Here is a 23,399-nt window from a genome sequence, read left to right as displayed (position 1 = left end):
AATAAATAGATGATAACATATGAGAACATATTAACATATGAGATATCTTCATGATACCATAACGATTATTTTGTCATAACAGTCATTGTTATTTCTTCTTGGATGTGAATTTATGGGCCAGGGCGTTTCAAGATTGATACTTGATTCAAGGATCGGACTGGATGAAACCTACACACATTCATAGTACTGTGCACATTCATAAATGTGAACTGGTGAAGTGCCAAAAATATGACAATCTAACCAGACATGGCAAGCGAACACATTATACACAAATATACTGTTATAATAATGTGTACATTGTTATTATATAATGTTAATACACAATGTAATTAATACACACATGTTGGAATTTACTCTCCTACCCTACAAAACATATATTCTGACCTTTTAATTGCATTAATATTTTGTTTTGGGCCTGAGATATGGGCAGATCTCCATTTGGCAGCCATTTTGGACGCCATCTTGAATTTCTCAGAGAGCACAAGGGGGATTTCCGGGGACTTTTAGTATGTTATTCCTAAAGGTATTCTGAACATATTCTGAAATTTTCAGCTTGTTACTAATTTGTTCCGGGTATAACCGTATTACTCCTGGGCTATATCAGTGAACTCTTGGGCGATTTTCAGCGTGACTGAAATCGCCCCAAAAGGGGCGGTACTCTAGAAGCAAGACCACCCTGATTGGACAATGATACCCAGAGACAAATTAAAACGGCCTCGAGCAGCGCTGGTGAAAGTTTGTTTTAAAAAAAGGGAAAAAAAAACTTTTTTTTTTCGTTTTGGCAGTGTGTCGCCCAATCGCCCTTATGCACCAGCCGCCCTTGCTTCTTGCGCAACTACCTTGTTCAGCTACCTTGTAAATTCCAACATGTGTGTATTAATTACATTGTGTATTAACATTATATAATAACAATGTACACATTATTATAACAGTATATTTGTGTATAATGTGTTCGCTTGATCTTTGATCTTGCCCTGCAGTAGTTGCTGATGGTTTATTTTTGTGTGTTTGTCTCCCCCTGGCGGTCGCTCTGTGTAACTGCACCGTGTGTATTTTGCGGAAGGAAAACAAGATTAGCTGACAGCTGACTTCTCTCCAGGCTGCAGATACTTCAGCTCCTAATATCGGTTCTGTGGAAAGAAGCTGCAGGAACATGGCGAAGGCACTGCGATACCAGGACAGGGTGGTGATTGTGACCGGGGGCTCGAAAGGTATCGGCAGGGGCATCGTTCAAGTGTTCGGTAAGTTGGGTTTGGGGGAAATCAGGGAGGAAGTGAAGCAGAACTTTGGTCGAGTTACTGAAAGACTGTGATGTTTCAGTGCAGAACGGGGCCAAAGTTGTTTTCTGCGCCAGAGGAGGTAAGAGCTGCTTATATACATGTTTATTTATGAGTTTACTTTTATCAGTTGTTCAATTCTTGTATACTGCCTTTATAAGGAATAAAACAACCTGATTGCACATCTAGTGCACTAGGATGTAGGGGACTTATTTTGCAGCCTATCTAGTGCACTTATGGAGAAATAAGGTAGCTGAGTCCCAGACAAGTCCATTACTGGACACTATAGGGGAGAACGGGGTAAGATGAGCCACCCCTTGTTTCTAGGAACCGGTACACAAATGTAATAATGTGACTGCATTTTAAGGAAGAGAGGATCATTTCTAACAGCCTGTGGAGAAGGGCAGCACATGGAAAATGTGGTAAGTAAAATATGTGTAAAAATGTGATTTTTATTTTCCTCTCCGAGTGAATTCTGTTTGTGTCCAGTGTTGAGCTTTTTTTTTTCTTGAGAAAACTGGAATAGATCAAATTGTTAATGCTGTAAGGAATGTCATCCCACCCATGTTCATCTTCCCCCGTGTGCGCTACCATGAGCACTTTATCAGAGGTGCTCCTGTGGGTTCAGTAGGCTACTCATCAAGGTCTGGTTGGACAAATCAACAGGCATTTGTCCAATTTCTCCAGCATATGATCCATCACACCCACTGCTCACCAAGTAACCCCCTCTTACTGATCCTTGACAACCGTGATTCTCATGCCACTCTGGAGGCTGTCAGCTTGGCAAAAGAGAATGGCATTGTGCTTTTGACACTCCCTCCTCATACCATACATAATCTCCAACCTTTGGACAAATGTGTGTTTGGGCCGCTCAAGACATATTTCAACAGTGCAGTTGATGGCTGGATGCGAACAAACCCTGGAAAGACCATCACAATTTATGACATTCCAGCATTAGTCAACACAGCATTCATGTCTGCCATGTCTCGAAGAAATATCTTATCCGGGTTTGAATCAACAGGAATCTTCCCCTATGACAGGAATAAATTCACTGATGATGATTTTGAGCCATCTGAGGTGACACAGACCTAACCCTGAGGATCCAGGCACATCGGCAAGCCCTGACCCTGAGGAACCAGCCATATCTGCAAACCTTGAGGAGCCAGCGCCTGTACTTCCCCTCTCGGTCACACAGCTCCAGTCACCCTCTCGCACTAATTCTGATGACAACTCACAACATTCCAGTGGCTATAGGTCTCCTGAGACCATCATTCCCCTGCCCAAAGCTCCAGCAAGAAAAGCAAAGCAAAAAAGAAAGCAGGTTAGAACAAGGATCTTGACAGACACCCCGGAAAAGGAAGAACTAGAAAGGGAAGTAGGTCAAAGACAAAACAAGAAATTGAAAGTGAGAAAGCAAGAAGCAAGCCAGCAAGAAAGAAGATCCCTGCACCCAGTAGTTCAGAGGAAAACACTAGAAATGTTGTGTTCTGATGACAACCTTGACCTTACCAATGACGAAGAGGACCTAATGTTGGTGATTTTGTGGTAGCCAAATTCGCTAGGGAAAAAAACAAAACCCATCATTACATCGGTTTGGTGGAAAAGCTTGACCACATTGAGCTTGAAGCACGGTTCCTTCAAAGGAGCCGTACCACTCATGGGCCTAACAAGAGGCCTACATTTACATTCAAAGAAAAGGATGAGGCTGTGATTCCAAGAGAGGATGTTGTGAAGAAATTGCCACAACCTTTCTCTGTGGGAGGGACTGCAAGAAGAGAGAGGCAATTTGTCTTCCCCTGCAACTTGAAACAGTGGAATATTGAATAAATACCTGTTTAGTGTAATGCCTTATCTTAATAAGACAACGACCTTAGTTTAAAATCCATTGGTTTACTATTTTACAGACTTGGTTAAGGCGGCACGGTGGTGTAGTGGTTAGCGCTGTCGCCTTACAGCAAGAAGGTCTGGGTTCGATCCCCGTGGCCGGCGAGGGCCTTTCTGTGTGGAGTTTGCATGTTCTCCCCGTGTCCGCGTGGGTTTCCTCCGGGTGCTCCGGTTTCCCCCACAGTCCAAAGACATGCAGGTTAGGTTAACTGGTGACTCTAAATTGAGCGTAGGTGTGAATGTGAGTGTGAATGGTTGTCTGTGTCTATGTGTCAGCCCTGTGATGACCTGGCGACTTGTCCAGGGTGTACCCCGCCTTTCGCCCGTAGTCAGCTGGGATAGGATCCAGCTTGCCTGCGACCCTGTAGAAGGATAAAGCGGCTAGAGATAATGAGATGAGATGAGACTTGGTTAAGCAATATTGCTCAACTGTTTCTCAGGAAAAAGTTATGTTACCAGTCTGATCTTCCCCTGCAACTTGAAACAGTGCGATACTGAATCCATGGGCTACATTTAGTTTAGTGTAATACCTTAGTTTACCTTAGTGGTTAAAAGGGAATACCTTAGTTTAAATTACTTTTTTCTACTATTTTACAGACTTATACAGGGAAATTTGTTACATAGGCCTACCTGTCTAGTAGCCCTACAGCAAGGAATATTGAGTAGAAATGTTCAACTGTTTATAAAAGAAAAAAAGTTATAAAGTTACTGGTGTGACCTTGTTTGATCTTGTTTGAGCTGAATTTTATCTGGCTAGTATAATCCTACATTGTTAAAAGGAAATAAAAGGTTTCTTCTTTAAATATGTATTATGGCTCAACTTGCCCACACCTACTAGTGCATCTCAAAAAATTAGAATACCATGAAAAAGTTCCTTTTTTTTCATAATTTAATTCAAAAAGGTAAACTTTCATATATTCTATATTCATTACATGTAAAGTGAAATATTTAAAGCCTTTTTTTGTTTTAATTTTGATGATTATGGCTTATAGCTCATGAAAATCAGAAATCCAGTATCTCAAATTATTAGAATATTCCCTAAGATCAATAAAAAAAAAGGATTTACAATACAGAAATGTCCAACTTCTGAAAGTATATTCATTTATACACTCAATACTTGGTTGGGGCTCCTTTACCATGAATTACTGTATCAATGTGGTGTGGCATGGAGGTGATCAGTCTGTGGCACTGCTGAGGTGTTATTGAAGCCCAGGTTGCTTTGATAGTGGCCTTCAGCATATCTGTATTTTTGGGTCGGGTGTTTCTCATCTTCCTCTTGATAATACCCCATAGATTCTCTATGGGGTTCAGGTCAGGCAAGTTGGCTGGCCAATCAAACACAGTAATATCATGGTCAGCAAACCATTTGGTAGTAGTTTTGGCACTGTGGGTAGGTGCTAAGTCCTGCTGGAAAAGGAAATCAGCATCTCCAAAAAGCTCGTCAGCAGATGGAAGCATGAAGTGCTCTAAAATCTCCTGGTAGATGGCTGTGTTGACTTTGGACTTGATAAAATACAGTGGACCAACACCAGCAGATGACATGACACTCCAAATCATCAGACTGTGGAAACTTCACACTGGGCTTCAAATACCTTGGATTCTGTGCCTCTCCACTCTTCCTCCAGACTCTAGAACCGTGATTTCCAAATTAAATGCAAAATGTATTTTCATCTGAAAAGAGGATTTTGGACCACTGAGCAACAGTCCATTTCTTTCTCTCCTTAGCCCAGATAAGACACTTCTGACATTGTCTCTGGCTCAGGAGTAGCTTGATATTAGGAATGCAAAAGTTGTATCCCCTTTCTTGAAGATGTCTGTTCGTGATGGGTCTTGATACACTGACACCAGCCTCAGTCCACTCCTTGTGAAGCGCTCCCAAGTTCTTGAATCAACTTTCTCGACAATCCTCGCGAGACTGCGGCCATCCCTGTTGCTTGTGCACCTTTTCCAGCCACCCTTTTCAGCAATGACCTTTTGTGGCTTACCCTCCTTGTGGAGGGCATCAGTGATCATCTTCTGGGCAACAGTCAAGTCAGTAGTCTTCCGCATGATTGTGGTTGTGTGTACTGAACTAGACTGAGAGATACACCGTGTTCATACTGTTTTACTCAAACTCGAAATGAAATATTTTGAGATGTTTGTTTTTGTACTGTATGCCATACTGATTAAAATAGAAAAATGCTTGAAACATTTTAGTTTGTGTAATGAGTCTATAATATACTAAGTAACTTTAAAAACGCACAATGGAATTCAACACGATATCACTTTAGATCCATGCATATATTTGAAATTTATGATATTGTATGTAATGCACACACATCTTGAAACATCGATAAAGGACATTTATTGTCAAACTCAAGAATTAATTCACAATAAAAAAATTCAAAGTGACAGTTGGTCCATGTTCGGACCGTCATGCTGGAGATTCTGGGTCTGTGTCGTCCAGGGGTCTCAGCAGCAGTGACTGAGGCTGTCAGGAATCTGTCACAGAGGTGAGCTAGCCTGATGTGCTGATCCTGAACTGGCGTCGTGACTCGAGGCTGACCAGGGCGTGGACGATCCCTGGTGCTCCCTGTCTGTCTGTAACGCTGACTCAAACGGGAAATGGTCGAATGATGAACACCGAAGTGCCGGGCGACCTCTGTCTGTGTACTTCCGGCACGCAACATCCCGATGGCCTGTTCACGTTGATTTTGGCTTAGGCGTGGCATCTTCAATAATGACAATTTTCCCATCATTTCCCCCGGGTATTTATAGGCAAGATTGTGTGTGTACAGTGTATGCAAAATTTGTTTGAAAATTTAAAGCCTGTCCATGTCATTGACTACCCGAGTCATATTGTACGTTATTGAGTACAACTCCCTTAAATTCTGATTTGAGCACAGATTTGGAACTTATTCGGGCGGAACAAAGTTATTTTTCCATTCTGATATATTTCTTTTCTTCTTGAGATAAAACTTGCTGAATTCGTGCTGAGTTTATCAATGTGCGTTTTTAAAGTTACTTAATGTATATAACATTTTCACTTTCTTAAATAACTGATGGAAAATATTGAACTTTTTCACAATATTCTAATTTTTTGAGATGCACTAGTATGCTCAACTTACTCCGCACAAGGGGCAAGTTGTGCCACAAGACCAACTTTTTTGAAAGGAGTATATGTCTTAAACCATGTGAGTTATCTGGAAGTTTTTGGCTACAGAAGATAGAGAAGAATTTAAATTTTTGTTTGATGTGAAGATTGCATAATAAAACTTTTCACACACATTGCAATGATGAAAAATGCAAAAAATGGCTCATTTTACCCCACTCTCCCCTACAGTATATGTGGAGATGTTAGTATTCTATTTAGCGCACTTTCAAATGAAGATGACTTCTTTATTACATATCTAGTGCACTCTGTAGGGTGTAACAATCATTGCATTCACTTGTAGTAGGAGAATGGAGCTGAATTCTAATTGGATCCATTATTCTGCCAGTAGTGCACTATGTAGTGAGAGAAGGTGCAAATATTAGACATGTAATGCACGAAAAACATTCCCTTTTGGACACAGTGCACTCTGTAGGTATAAAATCCACCATTTTCTATCCAAACCTATTGCGTGCACTTTCACATGACTTCCTTTTTTGACAAATAGTGCACTACACAGGATGTAGAAATGATCACATGGGGGAATAAAGCCAGATTTGAGATTGCTCACTTATTATTAGACATTTAGTGCAAATTCATGGGTGAAAATATTTTATACCCTGTGTAGTGCACTTACACAGTACTATACTGCGGATGAGTTTATGATGATATTGGATATGGCCTGCTGTAGTGCACTATGTAGGGTACAGTAGAGTGTATGCTGTGAGAATGTAGTGCACTTCTGCTGAGGGTAAATACTCATCGGTCATGAGGCAAAGTTCCTGAAAGTCACATGTCGCATCTGTTTACACAAAATGCACACAACTTTTGCGTGTGAATAATTACATGATGATGATACGGCCACATGTTTACACACTTAATTTCAGCTATTTTACACACAATTAATTTTTTCCACATATTCATTCATTATTTCTTTTATTTGATTTTTTTTTTCCAGGATTAGTTTTCTTTCTGACACATCATTCTTTGACTCTTATTTCCCTGGTTAGTTTCCTTGCATGTTAATTTCTCACCTGTAGAATGTTGTTTTATTGATCATGTATGAGCCATTCACATGATCTCATGTGTTTTGTTTGAAATTTAAAACATCTCTTTTTTTTTTTTTTCCTGCACAAGTTGAAACGGGTAAACGTGTGGAGGAAGAGCTCAATAAAGCGGGACCGGGGTTGTGTCTCTTTGTGTCTTGTGACATGTCTAAGGAAGAGGACATTAAGGTGCGTCTCACACTCCGGAGCTGGAACATGGTCTGGAATTTATTAGCTTGTTACTGTACAGTGTTTGTGTTTATTCTTCAGAGGCTGATTGCTACGACCGTCGAGCGCTTCGGACAGATTGACTGTCTGGTGAATAACGCAGGCTGGCGTAAGTGCTTTCTGTACTCGGAGTTTATTCTCACTCACACTACAACGCTGCTGAATCAGGGACGGATCCAGACTGATGCAACCGATGCACGTGCATTCGGTCGGAAACATATGTGCACCACTTGGCATCAGTCACGGGGTGTTTGTTACTTCACCACTAGCTGGCTACATGCCACGCTCAACCAAGACCAGTGGTTCAGGATCCGACCACCTGTGGTGAGTGGTGATGCTTAACTGACCTAATTACCTGGATTCTCATGATGCTTTGTATAGTGTGACCTGAGACAAAGAATCTAGGTCAAACCAATAAAACACTCCAGAAAGAGGTCAAAATTTGAAATTTGCCACGAATAACGGACTGAGCTGCGGTCGTAGCGGGTCGTGCCTGGGCTCTTCTGAAAGGTCTTGAGAAGAGGGAGGTGCCTGTAAAGTTTGGCAGGGCTAGGACTTTGAGTGGCCAAGTTATGAATTTTTAAATCCCTGCATGTGTGCAGCTGGAGCCAGGGCTCATATTAAAGTTTTCGGCGAGCTGGGGGTTCGGGGGTGAATAACAGGCTGCGCCGTGGTCGTAGCGGGTTGTGCTTGGGCTCTTTCGAAAGGTCTCTGGGAGAGGGATGTGCTTGTACAGATTGGCAGGGTGAGGATTTTCAGTGGTAGAGTTATGAATTTTTAAATTCCTGTGTGTATGCGCACGCGGCTGGAGCCAGGGCTCATGTTAAAGTTTTCAGCAAGCCATGCTCCCGTGGAGATTCAAGGGGTGAATAGCAGGCTGAGCCGCGGTTGTTGCAGACTGTACTTGCCCTCTTCGGAAAGGGCTCGGCGTGCTCTACGCCCCGTGAAAACCCATAGTGATCTGGGGGGCATCGTGGCTCAGGTGGATAAGGCGCCATACCATAAATCCGGGTACCCGCGTTCGATTCCGACCCGAGGTCATTTCCCAATCCCTCCCCGTCTCTCTCCCGCTCATTTCCTGTCTCTACACTGTCCTATCCAATAAAGGTGAAAAAAGCCCAAAAAAAATCTTTAAAAAAAAAAAAGAAAATCCATAGCAATCTGGTAAAATTTAGTGAAAATATTTCTGCAAATGTGCATCTGTCAGATTCTTGGGCTGGATCCGTCCCTGGCTGAATACTGGGTTCTGGTTGGTCAGAAGATGCAAATCACATTGTTTGTATCGAATTGAAAAAATCGTTCATATGATGATTGTTTATCGTTCATTCATTCGTTTGTCTGTCCCCCAAATATAAACTGTTCAAATGTATGATGTGTCGTTCTTTAATACATAAATAATTGCAATTGTTGGTAAGTTGATGTGGCACAAGAGGAGTAAAACACTTCAGGATGTGCTGTTATGGGAAAATAATCAAATTCAGGACAAAGATGATAAAAGTAACTCCGCTTCATCACACCACCCTGGTTAGTCATTGGTTATTTTCCTCTAACAGCACGACAGAGTGTTTTTATCCTTTAATTAAGAGCCTGGGTGAGACGGAACAACTTCTTCCTTTCACCGTTTACAGAGTGACATGGTTGGAGTGAACAATAACATGAACGTGTTCTGTGCTCAGATCCTCCTCATAAACCCACAGACGAGACCAGCGCAGAGGAGTTTAGAGATTTACTCAACCTCAATCTGATCAGCTACTTCCTCGCGTCCAAGGTGAGACGTCAGATTGTCCGATCCGCTTTTCTTAATAACTGAACATTTAATAGTTCTGTTATTATTGACTGTTGCTTTGTACAGTATTTTATCCGTCAGGCGTGCAAACGGCGCGCTTTTCGGCGCATTCCGCTTTTTCCCCGGCATTTTGGGCGACTTGTGTAATTCGTGCAGATCCGAAGAGGTTTTTTTTTTGGGGGGGGGGGCGGGCTGCTCTCCGGTAATCCACTCTGGCTGGGCAATCTGGTTGCTAAGGAACGTGACTCCCGGGCTTTTTCCCTCAGATAGGTGTGTTCATTTATCAACTTGCTGAATTTCATCTACTAGTGTGTATTTCTTTGGAGCCTCGGTGACTGGGAGTAAACGATCAGCGTTGAAGTGGAAGTCATTTACTCGTCTACAATCAAAGCGTAAGTGTTAAAATAATTGTGCATATATATTAACTTTGTCTCTCGTAACCTAGCCTCCTTCATCTAACCATATTAGCCATGACCTATCCTTGGGGTAAAAAACGCCCAGTGGTGTAGTGGAGATTTTTAAAGTGGGGGTACGCTATTCGTGACGTCTCCCCTTCTCCCCTCCCCTCCCCCTCTCTCCCTCGCCCCATTCCCCCACCGTGGAGGCGGGGGCCGGCTCCACCCCATTCATTTCTATGGAATTAATTGAAAAAAAGCACTTTTTCAAACATCCGCTGCTCTGGCATGCTTTCACCTAGAGACGTGATTCAAACTCTAAAACGTAGGAAAACTTCTCCTCTGTGGATCTGGCATTCAACTTTTCTGCTAGGTTCTACACTTTCGGATCAGTCCCGGCTCAAACGCCATGTGAGTTCCGGGAGAAAATCCGGCTTTTGAATGGGTGTCTATTGCGTTACACACCAGTGGAGCTCGTTTAGTTAGAGTGTAGAGAGCTTGAAAAAATAGCTCAAACTTTCTCGCTTAAACTGTGTTTTCAGCCACAAATTTCACTCTACAGACATGATTTTCTCAAAAGTAGTAGTCAGACTTGTCCTGATTCACACAATGTGTCTACTTAACCGATAGGATTTACAGTTTTTGAATGAGAAGCCTCAAACTGAGGAGAGTGCAGCCGAGAGACCTCATTGACACCCATTATAAACGTGACAAAGTCACTCATTTTTAACTCGCTCTAGTGTCCTCATTTTTAACACTACAGACAAAAAAAATTACATCAGTGTATTCAGGAGACCCTTGTAGCGCTCACTGTGAAAGAATTTTGTGAATAGCTGCTTTCGTTTTCGAGTTATTCATCGTTGTTCGAGGCCTGCTCCTGAGCAAAAAACAGCAGAAAACTGACAAGATCTTGTGTGACTCGGCGCTCCTGCTCAGGCCCGTCGCCATGCCGACTGGGGCCAGTGAGGGAGCAGAGAGGGGAGGGGCTGCTGTCTCAAGCACACACACAATCATTGTAGTGTCATTGCAGGTCACACGTTCACGGCCAGCAAACATGCGTGACCGAATTGCTTCGCGCACTGCATCCTCTCACAATTTCCAGCAGGGGAATTGTCACCTCGGGAGAAGTGGGTGGACGGCATACCCCCGCGTACCACGCCCACTACACCCCTGAAAACGCCTGAAAAATGTAATGTTATTTGAAGAGTTGCATGATGACTGTATATGTTCTCAACGTAGTGTCTACATGGGTTAATGACTATTGTTTTTTTATTCCTAGATAATATTTAAGTGCCGTAATACTGTTCTATACGTGCAAGAATTGGTCTTATTAAAGCTTGTGGCTGTCTGGCTTAGTTAAAATGCTAACCATTAGCACCTGACTAGCTGCTATTTTAGAACATCGAGTGATCAAATGGTAATGTGTAACCCAGGGCTTGAAGTGGGCCAGAACGCACCGGAACTGCATTCCTGCACTTTATTTTCACTGGAGTGGCAGTGCAGTTGTGTGCGAAGTTTCCCCATTTGTTTGTCTGGCACTGCCTCAACCACAGGCTTGAATTAGCAGTTGGGGATGTTTTAAAGCAGATCAATGGCATGAACAACTTTTAAGATCTTCTTCGACAAGCTGTACAGCCTTTATCACGCTTCGCCAAAAAATCAGCACGAGCTGAGCAGCTGTGCGCAGCGCATTGAGCAGCGCCTTGTTATTGGCCGTGTCCTTTCCGTGCGCTGGGTCGCATCCAGTGAGCGCACCGTGAGAGCGGTTTGGTGATTAGTGAACTTAGTGGTGTTTATGTATGTGATTAGTAAACTTAAAGGTGTTAAACCTTCTTTTGCTTTTATTTTAGTGCAATCCATGCACTAATTACTCATTTTTTAAATTTTTGAAACTTAAAATAATGTTGTGATGACTTGTTTTTATTAGTTTAAACTTAAAATGATGCAATGTTTTTCTGTTGTTCTTAAGGTTATCAACTTAATCAAGCCCTAATCAACTGCTTCATCACCTTTGAACTTCAATAAAAAAACAAAAAAGGGGGAAAACTGAGTGTTCCTTGTGTGACCAAAGCTCTTTTGAAGTTGGGGCACAAAACTGGGGAAAATCATACACAACTTGACAATATGGTTGTGGTTCTTAGTTCTGATTTGTTTTTACTCCAGCTGTCTACAAACTAAGACACTTCGTTCAAAAATAATATCTCAGAGAGTCATTGTGAAAACACATCTGTTCAAACAACAAATACTGTAGCACAACAGATGAAGAGTAGAGCATTGTCCTTATGAGCCAAGTTTTGCAAAATGCGTGAAGGCAATACAAAAACTGAAGTTTTCAATTAAAAAATTTGAACTTGATTTGAACTTATTTGAATGACCGGGATGGCATTGTCAGAAAATCAGGGTTCCTGCACTTCTTTTTTTTTTTTTTTTTCCACTTCAAGCACCCCATGTAACCCATGTGTGTGTTATGAGTTCGTGGTGCATACATCCATCCGTGGTAGCCACAACATTACAGTCACTTATGCCGCTTTTCCACTACAAACGCGGCTGAGTTGGGCTGAGCCGTGCCGTGCTGAGTCGAGCTGAGCGGGGCTGTTGGAGTTGCATTTCGACTACAACCGCGCTGAACCGTGCTGGCTGGAAGTGGGTGGACACAATGGGTGGAGTTAGCGAAAGTGGGTGGACGTCAGGTGATGTCGTTAAGCAGCGCAAACAGTGACATCAGTGAGCTTTTAAGCGGTAGTCTCACAACCCGAATAGTAAACAATAAACATGGAGGACATGGAGTCGTTAGTGTTGCTGGTCTTGGTGCTGTGGCTTGTTGTCACCGACAACGCGGACAGATACTGGCAAGAGCGTATAGATGAGGCGAGGCGCATAAGGCTTCAGAAATTCTCGTAATTTGTAATTCTTCTCCTTCCGGGTTTGCGGTGTTTACAGATCCCAGCGTGCTCGCGGGGCGTGTGTGGGCATGTGAGGACACTCCTCCTGACCAATCAGTGCACAGGGGAGTGTCTGCTCACGCCCCCAACCTCACTCGGCACGGTTTGGCTCGCTTCAGCCCTACTCCAAAACCGTGCGAGTTTTAGGGGCTAAGCAGGGCTGAAGCGAGCTGAGTCGTGCTGGTTTTTGGTAGTCGAAACGCGAGCCGTGTCGGGCTGAAGTGAGCTGAAGCGAGCTGAAAAAGGGTAGTGGAAAAGGGCCGACTCAGCCGCGTTTGTAGTGGAAAAGTGGCATTAGGCTGTCTAAATTAAGCAAAAACATTGGCGAATTTCACCCCCTTTCAAAGTCAATGAGAGCGAAGCGAAATTCGTTTGTGTCGGGATGGACCGTAATGAAGTCTTTATTTAAACATAACGTTCCTTGATAAGTGTCATTCCATTTCATGTGTTTGCCGGGTGGGCCGTGAGTGCGGCCTAATGTTAAACTAATTAAGATTTGGCCACCGACTTGGCTATATTTACAGTGTCAGTGTTGGGTAATTTGGCTTCAGTTACAATTCTGCACCCACTGTGTTGCTATGTTGACAACTAGTGTGTGTGTGGTGGGGGGGTCCGCGTCGCCGCGCTACCTCACTCTCTTTTTTGACCATGGTTGTGTTTGCATCCCTGATCCGTCCACTATTCTGTCCATCGCTGTATCTGGACAATAAAGTGTCATTTTAAGGAACATGATGTTATTTTTAATATTTGTTGTAGTTATAGTTTTATATTTGAGTTCTAGGGCGGCACGGTGGTGTAGTGGTTAGCGCCGTCGCCTCATAGCAAGAAGGTCCAGGTTTGAGCCCCGTGGCCGGCGAGGGCCTTTCTGTGCGGAGTTTGCATGTTCTCCCCGTGTCCGCGTGGGTTTCCTCCGGGTGCTCCGGTTTCCCCCACAGTCCAAAGACATGCAGGTTAGGTTAACTGGTGACTCTAAATTGAGCGTAGGTGTGAATGTGAGTGTGAATGGTTGTCTGTGTCAGCCCTGTGATGACCTGGCGACTTGTCCAGGGTGTACCCCGCCTTTCACCCGTAGTCAGCTGGGATAGGATCCGGCTTGCCTGCGACCCTGTAGAAGGATAAAGCGGCTACAGATAATGAGATGAGATGAGATTTGAGTTCTAAACCTGAGTGATCGCTCTGTCGAATTGTGTGGGTTAGAATTACAAAGATATTTGTAAAATGGTAAAGTGCAATAACTTAAACAAGCATAAATAATATACACTCACCGGCCACTTTAATAGGAACTTGTTGTTGATTGTAAGATCCCTGTTCTTGGCTGCAGGAGTGGAACCCAGTGTGTTCTTCTGCTGTTGCATGCTGAGATGCTTTTCTGCTCACCACGGTTGTAAAGAGTGATTATATGAGTTACTATATCCTTCCTGGCAAAAAAGCTCAAACCATGAATCTGGCCATTTTCCTCTGACCCTCTCATCAACAAGATGTTTGGTTTTTTCCACCCACAGAACTGTCACTCACTCATTTGATGACCCACTGTGCACTGTACATGTGATAATTAAAGGCTTCTAATAATATAATATATGAATCGTATGTGAGAATCTAAATTATTGGAAAATTTTGAATTTATACTAAACGGATGCATGGCTACAAAAATTGAAATCCCTGTGCTTATTGTAGGCTGTTTGTGTTTCCTGTTATTTATTTATTTATTTATTTTCCCCCTCACTGCTCAGTTTGCGCTTCCATACTTGCGGAAAACACAAGGCAATATCATCAACGTCTCCAGCCTGGTGGCGTCTATTGGACAGAAACACGCCGCTCCATATGTAGCCACCAAGGTGAGAACTTTTACTTGGCTGGCAAAGTTTACATCAAAATAAACATCTCCTTACAGAAAACTTTACGCTGCAGAAAATTTAGCAACACCTTCTGACCAATCAGAATTTAACAGCTCTGTATCATGCAGTGTGTTTTATAAATAACTCCAGGAACATGATTAAACCCACACCCCTGTGGAAGAAATGTCCATTCTACTGTGAGAGTTTTATCCTGAAGGACACATGCAGATGTTTTGATGGATATTTTGGACTCGGGTTATTGTCAGTGTAATGCTCATGTTTGTCCATTAGGGGGCGATCATCTCTATGACCAAAGCCATGGCTGTAGATGAAAGTCGCTACAATGTGAGAGTTAACTGGTGAGAGTTCTTTCTCTTTTTTCTTTTATTTTCTTTCTTTTTTTTCCCTGAGACTCTGAAGGGGTCACTAATGATCTGTAGGCTCTGAAATTAGAATACGTCATTTCTACAGGAAAAAGAAGGCGAACACAAACTAGTGTAGTTTAGGAAGCAACATTTTTTTTTTTCAGTCAATGCATTCCTTCGTTTAATCATTTTCCTGGATACCAGCTGCTGTGATGAGAAACAGAATGAGACGGTGAAGGAGCTGCTGGAGTTCACTCCAAATGAAAAATACTGATATCAGGTGTAAATCATCGTTCTCTCATTAAAGGTAGACTGCCTTTCAGATTTTTCAAGTTTAGGTCATAAAAAGAATTTTCCCTGACTCCTAATTATTTTTGTTTAGTGACCAAAAGCTACTGAATTCGGATCACAGACTTCCAATTTTATTAGTTCATTTTTTAATAGAACAATTAATGAATTTCAGGCAACATGGCCCTAAATTCTCCGCTATTTTTTTCCTGCTTCACCATGACCCAATTCAAGATACTACGTCATGCACCACATCATGTGGTGGGCTTTCCCCGTTCACGCAAGGCATTGTGGGTTACAAATTTGAAACAGGAGAGAAAAATGGAGGACGTGAGTGTGCAAATGAAACGTGAAGGGCCGACTACAGTAACAGAAAGCGAGAAGAAATATTATTTACCAGCTGGGAGGTCCGTATCGTGAAATACCGTGACCGAGGTCAGTATTCAAGGCCGAGATCACGGTATTTCACCATACGGACCGACCTTAAGCTGGTAAATTAATATATATATATATATATTTTTTTTTTTTCTTTACCAAATTCTAACAGAAAACGAGAGCGCCCGAAAGGGAAAACCGAGCCGAGCCGCCATTTTGAATCCTCATTCACGGCTGTAATGCAAATGGCTTCCTCCTCGGTATACAAGTGCACTTCCATGGCAGGAAAAAAAACTACATTTTGCCGCCTATGTAGTCCCCTATTTATACAAATAAGTCATTCAGGATTCAGCCATGTTTTTGCTCGGCGTTAGCAACAGTTAGAGGTTTTTAGCTTTCTCCTGAAATGTTTTTTTATTTCTTCTTCCTCAGGGTAGTAAAACTCACTTTCACTGTGAACACTGTCGTTATCGCTATCCATGCTGTAAAATTAATGCTATTCTCCTGAGAAATGCTGGCAGAAATTTATAAGATTTTTGATAATCTTATAAATAAATCTTATTAAAAAAAAAAAGATAAATGTTGACAAAAAATGCTACCATGTTTGTTGTTATGAACAAGTGAGTCGCCAGAGGTCCGTAACCAGGGTCCGTATCGTAGGATACGGACCCGCTCGCCAGCCAATCAGAGCGCAGGATTTTATGGAACCCGGACCACGAAAAAAATAAGATGTTGTATACGAAGGAAAGGAAAGACAAAAATATTGTGTAGTCTGATTCTGGCATTACAGTAAGTTTTCTCTCTCGCTTTCTCCTCTCCCGTCGTCACTGAAAAAGAGGAGACTCACAGACACACCCACTCATCAAACACAAACTCAGGTGTGATCACTTTTGCCATTCATGTCCCCTGGCCTTGCTCTCCATTCACGAACAGACACTCCTCGACCACGCCCACGCCTCCAAATAGACACGGTGGTGTAGTGGTTAGCGCTGTCGCCTCACAGCAAGAAGGTTCAGGGTTCGAACCCAGCGGCCAGTGAGGGCCTTTCTGTGTGGAGTTTGCATGTTCTCCCCGTGTCTGCGTGGGTTTCCTCCGGGTGCTCCGGTTTCCCCCACAGTCCAAAGACCTGCAGTTAGGTTAACATGGGGTGGCCTTGGGCTGAGGTGCCCTTGAGCGAGGTACCGAACCCCTGACTGCTTCCCGGGTGCTCTGGTGTAGCTGCCCACTGCTCTGGATGTGTGTGTGTGTTCACTGCTTCAGATGGGTTAAATGCAGAGGATGAATTTCACTGTGCTTGAAGTGTGCATGTGACAAATAAAGGTTTCTTCTTCTTAAATACAGTACAGTCAATACAAACAGAAAAGCAGGTCCTGACCATTTCTGTCACATCCTATCAAGTTGATGATAAGTCTGAGATCCTTCTTTGTTTTATTTATTGCTATATTTTTATCATTATTATTTTTGCAGCTTTTCCCCTGGTAATGTGATGACCCCTCTGTGGGAGGAGCTCGCAGGACAAACAGCCAACGCAGCCGCCGCTATCAAAGAGGGAGAGAATGCACAGGTAACGAGAGAGAGAGAGAGATTTCAGGATCTTTTGTGTGATCAGATTTCTTTCGAAGCAACAATATTTGTTTATGGTGTGTTGTTGATGATAACTATCAGTTGATGTTAGTGACTTTACTGTTACCACCTGAACTTGATTATTTTCCAACAACAGCATGTTCTGAAGTGTTTTATTCCTCTTGTACCGCAGCAACTTGCCAATGATTACCAGTTAGTTCCTGTTCTTTGTTAGATTATAGCAGCTATAAACAGTCTTTCCCTCACCCAAGTCTCGTTTTTTTTTTTCCAGTTAATAAGACAAAAAAAACCCCACAGGTTGTTACCGAGAAAGCGTAAACTCCTCTGTCCTGAAGATGTTGGAAAACTGTACAACTTTTAAACTCTTTCCCTCTGAACATTACAAAGCGCTGACACTGGGGACTCCTTCCAGAAATGTTAAATAAATTCCAAAAAACTTCACCTTAATCTCATAATGTCGAGCGTCCGCTGCCCAAATCCCTGTGAATGAACTGTTGCTATGGAAACAATAACATATCGGAGCTGCTGTTATGGAACATTAATCCAGACCTTCTGGCCAATCAGATCTGAGGATTCAGCAGCACAGTGGTACAAATGCGTTTCAATGACAGCTTTATAATTTGCGCTGAAAATATGACGAATAATGATAACTCTAGAAATATATCATGAAATATTAAAAAAGCAAGTGGATTGAAAAAAGAACAAAATTATGTTAAATAACTAAATTAACAGCGTGATGAGGTTTTCAGAGCAGAATCGCAAAAGGCTGCGTCAGTATTTCTGAAAGCCTCAAACTGCTCATATGTTGATCAGAGGTTATATGATGCTGCTAAAAGATTCGTAAAATAATACGCTGTGGAAATAAAAAGCCGTGTTTGTGTTTGCTGGTTGTAGCTGCTGGGGCGGATGGGCACCGAGGAGGAAAGTGGACTCGTTGCTCTCTTCCTGGCTGCTGATGCCACCTTCTGCACTGGTACAGACCTGCTCCTGAGCGGCGGAGCTGAGCTCAACTACGCCTTCAAAAGTCAGATTCCTTAAAAACAACAAAAGCATCATGTTTACATCGTCTCGATCCATCTGTTTCTGTCACGGGTTCCTGTAAGAACATTGCATGGGTTGATAGAATCATCATAAAAATGTAAACAATGTTTATTTTTTTCTGTAATCAGAACATAGTGTTCTGAACAAGTGTTACTGATTTACTGATGGTGTTCAGAACAAGACAGTGTTACTGATTTACTAATGTTTTAATCCACTGGATGTTACACGAATCTTGTTTACGAACACAATTTAATGTTCCCGCACATTCCTGATTCTGAGCAGAGTTCAGACTGAATGTTTTCTTGATTCACAACTGTCTGTTTCACGTTGTCATCTGATTTCAGAAATAAAGACGTCTGTTAAAAATGTGGAAGTGAAATAAGCATGGTGATCTGACTTTTTTTTTTTTGTTTGTTTGTTTTCCAGTTAATCGTCTCAGATACGGCATTAAAAAAATTATTTAAATATTGATTTGTTTGTTTACTATTTACTTATTTATCAATATTTATACAGAAACATCCAGTTTAGCATTGCTAGTTTAAATGGAGTCCTGATTTTTTTTAAATACTTAACATTACTGTGAGATTTCTTAATATTTCAATTAATTTACAAAATTATTTTTGTTCAACAATAACATTACAATTTATCTACTTACTACTGTATAATTATTTACTTTTCATCTTATTTAATATTTAATTATTGGATTGGTGTAATATTAGATTCACATTAATATAATACACACAATTATAATTAAAATCTGTAAAAGTAAACTCAATTAATTTACACAATGTTACTCATTTACAGCTAAAATTATTTATCAACAATATATACTTACTATATTAAAAGAAAATTAAATTGTAAATTCATTGACCAAATAATAGGAATGTTTATTTTCAACAGTAAAATTAATTGCTTTTCTATTTATTTACTCTTTTTCTCTTTAAAGGATAGTGATATTATAATGAGAAATGATTAAAAGTAATATTAATTGATATAAATGCATTTATTTTATTGAATTGTTTTTGTTTGTTTAGAATGGAGGTAAGTTTTTCACAGGTATTATTTTGACACTGAATATTTATTGCCTTAATTAAATAACCCTTTATTTAAAAAATAAAAACTCTACAGCAACACATTGGTTTTATTTATGTATCCGGGATTTTTTTTATTTCTTCAGTAGATCACGTGTACAGCACGAATTTCGCAAACTCACCTGATGCAATCTTATTCTGTCCAATCAGAGAGCCGCAGGAGTCACGCCCCTCCGCGCGACCAATAGGATGACGCGCTGACGAACTCGTATGCCTTTCTGAGCCACAGAGGCTCGTTTCGTCCAATCAGATGGAAGAAATTCGTCACATGTCCCAGATATTAATATCAGAGATTAGGGTTTGTTTTTATAACAAGGTCACTTTTACACATTTAATTATTGTTATTTATTTAAACACAAATATACAATCAACAGACATAAAAACAGAATAAACGTTGTGTCTGTGCTTTAACCTTGAAGTTTATTGTAATTAACCATCAGGCGATTATTTACAGTCAGAGCGCATGCGTGCACACACGCCCCCCCACACACACACACACACTGGGTGCGTCTCAAACCGACTTGTTCTTTTCTGTAGCTGAGCAGGAACAAGGGCTCAGATGAACTCTGTGCTTTATGGCTTTGAGCAGAAAATATTTTCTGGAATCTAAATGATAATCAATGGATGGTTCTGGACAAATACATTACCCTAAATACCTTAATGACAAAGGTATCGAAAATTATAACATGGATGTAGTTGCTAATAGTTTTAATAATTTTTTTGTTAATGTTGGACCAAGATTAGCTCAAAATATCTCTGACCCAGTAACAAATGATGATTGTATAGATAATATTATAAAGAGGAATTCTTGTTCTATGTTTCTTACACCAGTAGATGAGAGGGAAATTATTGATATAGTTAATAAATGTAGTAATAAAATATCCACAGATCTCATCTCATTATCTCTAGCCGCTTTATCCTTCTACAGGGTCGCAGGCAAGCTGGAGCCTATCCCAGCTGACTACGGGCGAAGGGCGGGGTACACCCTGGACAAGTCGCCAGGTCATCACAGGGCTGACACATAGACACAGACAACCATTCACACTCACATTCACACCTACGGTCAATTTAGAGTCACCAGTTAACCTAACCTGCATGTCTTTGGACTGTGGGGGAAACCGGAGCACCCGGAGGAAACCCACGCGGACACGGGGAGAACATGCAAACTCCGCACAGAAAGGCCCTCGCCGGCCGCTGGGTTCAAACCCAGGACCTTCTTCCTGTGAGGCAACCGTGCTAACCACTACACCACCGTGCCGCCCACGGCAATATATGGTGGACTATATATTGAGTTTGCCATTTTGTAGTGCTGTCCAAATGTATTGTGAGAATTATTACACCCTATATAGTGCACTCAAAGTATGCACTATACAATGCATTACGAAAAGTAGCGTACAACCGATGGTCACTAACCAAGTAATATATCCCATCATGCATTGCGGTTGCGCTGAAAGAAATCAAATCAAAAGCCTCAAATGTGATTTAATAAAAGGCAGCGGCAAAGAAGAAAGTATTCAGCCTTGATTTAAAAGAACTGAAAGCTGCAGCAGACACAAAGTACTTTGTACTGATTAATGTGGGAAATGCGCTCAGTATAATATGGATTTATCACAAAAATACATGCATGTATTTATTATTTTGAAAACCCACCAGCCGACTGATCTGGTACGTTTTAATTGTGTGACAGTAATGACGTAAATAACAGCGTGACAGACTAGTGTCCAAAAGTGTTTTTTCATTTTACCAATGAGCTCACTATTAATTCCCTATATAGTGAGTAGGGAGTAGTGAACGAGTGGGCGATTTCAGACACAGGGTATGTGTACCTTTTTAGAGTCAAAAAGATACATATATGTTCCCAAGCAGTATATAAAAGATACAAATGCATACTTGAAAGGGCGGCATGGTGGTGTAGTGGTTAGTACTGTTGCCTCACAGCAAGAAGGTTCTGGGTTTGAGCCCAGCAGCCAACGGGGGCCTTTCTGTGTGGAGTTTGCATGTTCTCTCCATGTCAGTGTGGGTTTCCTCCAGGTGCTCTGGTTTCCCCTACAGTCCAAAGATATGCGATTAGGTTAACATGGGGCAACCATGGCCTAAAGGTTGGTCTGAAGTGCCCTTGAGCAAGGTACCTAACCCCCAACTGCTCCCTGGGCGCTGTAGCATGGCTGCTACTGCTCCGGGTACGTGTGTGTGTGTTCATTGCTCATTGTGTATGCATGTGTGTGTTCACTGCTTCAGATGGGTTTAAGTCTGTGCTTGAGTGGACGTGTAATAAATAAAGGCTTCTTGTTCTACTGCCCTAATGACAAGCCACTGTACCCCTAAAGGTACAATCTTCTTATTATTATTCTTTTGGCTGCTCCCGATTAGGGGTCACCACAGCGGATCTTTCGTCTCCATTGCTCCTTGTCTTCCACATCCTTCTCTACCACACCTGCCACTTTCATGTCCTCTCTCACCACATCCATGTATCTCCTCTTTGGCCTTCCTCGTTTTCATTTGCCTGGCAGCTCCATCCTCAACATTCTTCTTCCCACATGCTCTGCATCTCTTCTCAGGATGTGCCCATACCATCTCAGTCTCATCTCTCTTAGCTTCATTCCCAAGCTCTCCACATGTGCCGTCCCTCTGATGTGCTCAGTCCTTATCCTGTCCAACCTCGTCACTCCCATCGCAAACCTTAACATCCTCAACTCCGCCACCTCCAACTTTGCCTCCTGTCTCTTCGTTAAGAGTACGGTCTCCAATCCAGACATCACAGCTGGTCTCACTACTGTCTTATACATCTTACCTTTCACTTTTGCTGGGACTTTCCTATCACAAGCGACTCCCGAAATCCTTCTTCAACTGCTCCACCCTGCCTGCACTCTCTTTCTCACCTCACTATCGCAGCCCCCATTTTCCTGCACAGTTGACCCCAGGTACTTGAATTCACCAACTTTCTTTATGTCTACTCCTTGCATCTTCACTACACTCTCATCCCCATTCTCATTGATGCACATGTATTCTATTTTGCAACTGCTCACCTTCATTCCTCTTCGTTCCAATGCATCCCTCCATCTCTCCAAACCCAACTCAGCCTCCTTTCTACTTTCACCACATATCACAATATCATCTGCAAACATCATGTTCCATGGTGACTCTTGCCTCACTTCGTCCATCAAGCTATCCATCACTATGGCAAACAAGAAAGGACTCAAAGCAGATCCTTGATGGAGTCCCACCTTCACCTTGAACCATTCAGTTGTTCCAACTGCACACCTCACTGCTGTTTCACTGTTCTCATACGTGTCTTGCACCACTCTAATATACTTCTCATTCACTCCACACTTTCTCATACAATACCATAACTCATCTCTTGGCACTCTATTGTATGCCTTCTCCAGGTCTACAAACACACAATGTAGCTTTCTCTGGCCTTCTCTGTACTTCTCCATTAACATTCTTAAAGCAAAATTTGCATCCGACATGCTCTTCCTTGGCATAAACCCGTACTGCTGTTCACAGATTGCTACCTCTCTTCTCAGTCTCACCTCCAATACCCTTTCCCATAGCTTCATGGTGTGGATCATCAATTTGATCAAAATTGATAAGCCACCCCTAAAGGTACAATAATACTTTATTTTCAGAGAGTACCCATCACCTAACTCCTTTTGTCTGTTTTTATTTATTTTATCTTAAATGTTCAAGCAGCAGTCACCAAAGCAAATTCCTTTTTGCTTGGCAATACTTGATTGTACTTGGCAATAAACTTGGAACGAGCACATCAGAGGGACAGCACATGTGGAGAGCTTGGGAATGAAGCTAAGAGAGATGAGACTGAGATGGTACGGGCACATCCTGAGAAGAGATGCAGAGCATGTTGGAAGGAGAATGTTGAGGATGGAGCTGCCAGGCACACGAAAATGAGGAAGGCCAAAGAGGAGATACATGGATGTGGTAAGAGAGGACATGAACGTGGCAGGTGTGGTAGAGAAGGATGCAGAAGACAGGGAGCAATGGAGACAAAAGATCTGCTGTGGTGACCCCTAATCAGGAGCAGCCAGAAGAAGAGGAAGACTTGGCAATAAACTTGATTCTGATACATTACGATTTGAGACGCGTCCACACAAATCCGGAACCTTTAAGAAAG

General features: G+C 42.0%; 1 protein-coding gene across 4 annotated transcripts; it reads left to right on the top strand.

Annotated features, from left to right (window-relative positions):
* The first annotated feature begins 1,043 nt into the window (after window positions 1-1,043).
* On the top strand, window positions 1,044-18,544 carry hsd17b14 (hydroxysteroid (17-beta) dehydrogenase 14). Of its 4 annotated transcripts, XM_060902241.1 has the most exons (10): window positions 1,044-1,241; window positions 1,326-1,359; window positions 7,250-7,296; window positions 7,429-7,526; window positions 7,608-7,674; window positions 9,242-9,333; window positions 14,419-14,523; window positions 14,815-14,882; window positions 17,019-17,115; window positions 18,030-18,544. In XM_060902241.1, the coding sequence occupies exons 1-10, from the start codon at window positions 1,154-1,156 to the stop codon at window positions 18,171-18,173; spliced, it is 840 nt and encodes a 279-aa protein (XP_060758224.1). In that variant the 5' UTR covers window positions 1,044-1,153; the 3' UTR covers window positions 18,174-18,544. The 4 variants fall into 4 exon arrangements, with proteins under 4 accessions (XP_060758224.1, XP_060758225.1, XP_060758226.1 ...); XM_060902242.1 differs by lacking the exon at window positions 7,250-7,296 and having other exon boundaries at window positions 1,321-1,359; XM_060902244.1 differs by lacking the exons at window positions 1,044-1,241; window positions 1,326-1,359 and adding an exon at window positions 1,680-1,699.
* The last annotated feature ends 4,855 nt before the right edge of the window (window positions 18,545-23,399 follow it).

The sequence above is a fragment of the Neoarius graeffei genome, chromosome 20 (assembly GCF_027579695.1).
Source record: "Neoarius graeffei isolate fNeoGra1 chromosome 20, fNeoGra1.pri, whole genome shotgun sequence".
Lineage (NCBI taxonomy): Eukaryota > Metazoa > Chordata > Actinopteri > Siluriformes > Ariidae > Neoarius > Neoarius graeffei.
The sequence above is the reverse complement of the archived record's forward strand: the minus strand, read 5'-3'. Positions and strand labels throughout refer to the sequence as shown.

What these genes read in the sequence shown, in the direction of transcription:
- hsd17b14 (XM_060902241.1), top strand. Translation starts at nt 1,154, where the DNA reads ATGGCGAAGGCACTGCGATACCAGGACAGGGTGGTGATTGTGACCGGG. An exon ending in CTTTGACTCTTATTTCCCTG is followed by an intron (nt 7,297 to 7,428) that starts GTTAGTTTCCTT and finishes TTCCTGCACAAG; the next exon opens with TTGAAACGGGTAAACGTGTG. An exon ending in CTCCATATGTAGCCACCAAG is followed by an intron (nt 14,524 to 14,814) that starts GTGAGAACTTTT and finishes TTTGTCCATTAG; the next exon opens with GGGGCGATCATCTCTATGAC.